Below are 4,131 nucleotides of genomic sequence, written 5' to 3' on the forward strand. Positions count from 1 at the left end.
CCCACAAAAAACAGAATCACCAAAATTTCTTTAGGTTTCTTTCTTGTAGGACCTTATTCATTGGCACAGTTTGAAGAGAGAGATCTTTCAGGCTCTATGTTAAGAAATACAAGGAATTATTTTCTTGAATTGGAACAAAGGAGAGCAAGAAATCATTTCAATACCTGAGTTAGCCCCAAGCTGTTGCAGGCAATCTGGACTTAAAATTCTATTTATATATTTTTTCCAGCTATACCTTAAAATTATAACTCTTGCTAATACATGATTTAGACATGGCTGTTTGTTCTGTATCTGGTTTGTTTGTTTGCTTTTTAAATACATCATTTAATACAGCATTTAATCTCTTTGTTTCAGATTGTTCCTCACATTTCACATTCACTGTATTTACAGCAGGAGCTTACAACAGCAAGCAATGTCTCCAGGTCTTTTAACCATATTATCTAAAAACTGGGCCTTGTTTGACCAGATGTTTTGCTAAAGTATCACGACTTACACAAATGCAAACCTTTTGATTTGTTCGTTGGTCATTAAATGTGTGTCCTGTGAACTTCCAGTTTAAGTACACAATTTTTTTAAGAATACAATCTATTTTTAAAAAGTCTTCAGGATAATGATACAACATTTAACACTATTCTTCAGTAAATGTTAAATCTGGACAGCCATTTTAAAAGTCTATACTCAAAGGAGTCAGCAGATTGGACTTGTCTGTGACAAGACCCAGAAATTTTAATTTCTTGCTTATAAAAAGAAATTAACATTACGTATTACAATGTTAATAAACAGGATTTGTGTTTTCATTTTTTTCCTTGAACATTTTCACTTGAGAACACAAACAGGAAGGTTCTTGATGTGAGCACAGTTCCCACATAACTGCATTTTGTTCAAGTTGTTTACAGAGAAGAGCAAGTAAGATGAAGTGTTTCAACAGTTGCTTCAGGCTGATCTAGTTGGCATTCACAAGATGAAGCAAGCTAGGTATTGCTTTACTTTTTGCTTCCTGGTTCTTTAAAGCAGACAGAAAGGATCTGGTTTCATTCATAATTGGAAACTTCCTTCAAAATATTAAAATGTAGAGATCTAAAACTAAGAGAGGTATATGATGCATTGATATTTGAAAGCTTATCAATAGTGGGGATAAAGAATTCCCTAGGCTGCTATTAATCTGTGTTTCAACTTGGTTGGCAAAATGATAAATCACTTCATGTAAAATCTATTATTAGGCTAATCATCAAACTATAATACAAAAAGCGGGAGCTGAAAAAAGAAAGAGAGAACGCGTGCTGACATCAGAGCAGAATAGGCAGGATTAGATCCTGCATGATTTCAAGTACAAATAGATTCCTCTGGGACTTTGGGGATTAATATTTTTTTCTCCTCAGCCACTGTGAAGAATTAATGAGGGTACCTGCAACAATGCTTGCAAGCTGCTGAGTCCTGGTGATGGGGTATATGCTGCGTGCCTGAACGATAGCTGAAGCAATTTTCTTGGCATGCCTCTCCTCCCCATATGTTCTCAGGATGGACGCAAGTGCCTGTTGATCTAAAGCATTCACAACATCAGCAGCAGTGGGCATGTCAGGGTACCTACGCACAAGAAGAGCCAATTAGTTCACTGACGTCAGTTTTCATTGACAAGAGGTGAAGCTTCATAGCATTAAGACATAAAGTCAAACACACACACTGCATACAAGTGCCTTTGAGGTTTTCAAATAAGAGACAGCAACCCTAGGAAAACAGAGATAGCTTGCACCTTTTCAGTCTTTTCCCTTGCCACTTTAAATGGGGTTCGCTCCTTAACACCAATTAGAACACCTAAAACTTCCATGTGATAAACTATGCTTAATGAGTTGACAAGAAAAAATACATTTCAGTACCATGTTACGATGGAAATGCTGTGTGACTTTTCATTTAGCCAGCTTCAAAATATAAACCTGCCCCTTATGGGTTCCTTTTAGTCACCTTGCATTACATATTGTTGTCTAGTCAGAACCGATTTCGAGGATCTTTTCTTTCACATCGACTGCTACAAAAACAATTGCTCATGAAAATAATTTAACTTTACTTTTCACTAAAAGGCACAGGAATTTATATTCAAGTACTGTTTTGAGAGAATAGAAATGACCTAAAATTACAAGTGACAGGAATTATTACAACAACAACAGTATAAGCCACACATTTATTGTTTTTTAAATCTCTGTCCTTTTGCTGTTGAAAGGTGTTTTATGACCAACATATGTGGGTTTACTAATCAGAAAAAACCTACAACCTACTTAATAAATTCTCTTCTACAAAGGCATGAACGTGCAGAATATTTTTCAGGCACTTACTACCTTCCTGCAGTATCTTACAAAAAATAACAAAACTTAGAGGCAAGTAGTATCATAGCAACAACCGTCAGGTAAGGCTTTTGTTATGCCACAGGTATCTTTTGTTCTGATGCTCCTGCTCCATGTATGTATTCTCACGATGCAAATACAAGCCTGGAGTTCAGATTCTTGCAATCAGAGGGCTGAATCCCAGGAGGATCACGTGAGTTTTTCACACAGAATCGGAGAAAGTGACTATCATGAAATTTGCTGTGTTAAGACTTAACATGAATGTGTTAAGATAATTCCTTAGAAGCTGAGGCTTCCCTTCAGCTCTGTGTGAGCAATGAAAGATCTAATGACATTTCCTAAGACTACAGGTTCATCAAAACACAATGCAAAAAAAAGATTTCATTCTCCCCATAACGCATTAGGCAATTACTGCATAATCTATACAGCAAAGATCTCCAGTTGGTCACATCAAAAGCAGAAGGCTACAGAAATATATTAGGTTGTTTGAAGATGAAAACTGCTACATAAAGAAGAAATTATCATTCCACCATTGATTTTCATGCTAGACACCAATTCTAATAATTTAAATAGAGGTATTTATTTAGTAATTGTTAATTTGATAAGTAAGCAAGCCTGATGTGCCTCCTACAGAATGTGAAAGGAAGTTTACAACATTGCTAAAGAAAGCTTACAATAAATCTACAGGCATGGAAGACAACATTACACCGGTGTGTTAAAAGCAGTGTTGCTATTTGATTTCAATTGGCAGATATCATGGATGGGAGTGATTTTACTTATTTTCCATTACCTTCCTTTTAGAGAGCAATAACTGGGTCAGATGGCCACTGCAGAAAAAGAGGAAGGCTGCTCCTTTTCTGAGGGAGCAACTGAACGTGCTCAAGTGAAGGTTCCACAAATGGTAAGCGTAGCAGAAAAGGAAAGGGACTGCACTAAGGGGTTGTGAGCCTGCAGACCAAGCACGGTCTGAGCAACTGTAGGAATAAGGGTGAGAAGACATAGCTCTGAATGTGAGATGTAACCCCAAACACGCTGAAACTGTAAAATTTTAATGGCGTAGTTAACAAAAATGTCACCGGTTTAACTACTCATCAACGCTGCTCTTATTTCAAAGAAGATGATTACCAGGGTTCTAAGTATTGAGATTGAAAAAAACTTTGTGGCAAAAGAAAGGCAGTATCCTCCTGTAAAATTAAATGTGGTTTGATGAAGAGAAGTCTTCATTTTAAGGAGAAATTAAATGCATGGGGGATGCTGAGCACACATTTTTTGTGTTTCAAGGAGAAACATTTTATTAGCAGGTACCTGTCATAATCCATCCTCATGTCCAAAGGTCCATCCTTCTGCAGGGAAAATCCTCTTTCAGGTGTATCAAATTGCATAGAAGAACAGCCAGCATCCAAGAGAACTCCATCCAGAGTCCCTGGCTCAACTCCGGAGGAGATTAACAAAGCCTCTGACTGGCTAAACTGTCCTAGAAGAGCTTGAATCTGTTTCCTGTAAGAAAACAACAAATAAATAGGCTTAATTTTAACACTGCAGTGCCCTTCTTTTGTACAGCAGGAAAATAAATAGTAGCACTTGTTTGCCTTGGAAGCAATAGGGCTATTCCCAAAGTAATACTGTAAGTACTTTTCATATGCCAACACCGAAAACTGGTCCAACCCACCCATCAACTTAAGCTTCTTTAACTCTTTACTCCCTTCCTTCTTGACTTCAAGAAATGGAAACATGACTAAAGCTTCATCTTTTCAGCATGCAGGAACTCTAATGGACACCCTTCACGTCAGGAATG

The 4,131-nt window shown here is 37.2% G+C and overlaps 1 protein-coding gene across 1 annotated transcript in view; it reads right to left on the reverse strand.

The window, feature by feature from the left end:
* LOC104405370 (probable methyltransferase-like protein 15) overlaps positions 1-4,069 on the reverse strand; it is a 9,301-nt gene extending 5,232 nt beyond the window's left edge. Inside the window, exons 1-2 of the mRNA XM_010014059.1 lie at positions 3,642-4,069; positions 1,406-1,584 (exon numbers count right to left, since the gene is read on the reverse strand). Coding sequence (XP_010012361.1) covers positions 1,406-1,584; positions 3,642-4,069 — 607 coding nt within the window. The remainder of the gene's footprint in view (positions 1-1,405; positions 1,585-3,641) is intronic.
* Between the last annotated feature and the right edge of the window lie 62 nt (positions 4,070-4,131).

The sequence above is a fragment of the Nestor notabilis genome, unplaced genomic scaffold, assembly GCF_000696875.1.
Source record: "Nestor notabilis isolate BGI_N333 unplaced genomic scaffold, ASM69687v1 scaffold29734, whole genome shotgun sequence".
NCBI classification, from domain to species: domain Eukaryota; kingdom Metazoa; phylum Chordata; class Aves; order Psittaciformes; family Psittacidae; genus Nestor; species Nestor notabilis.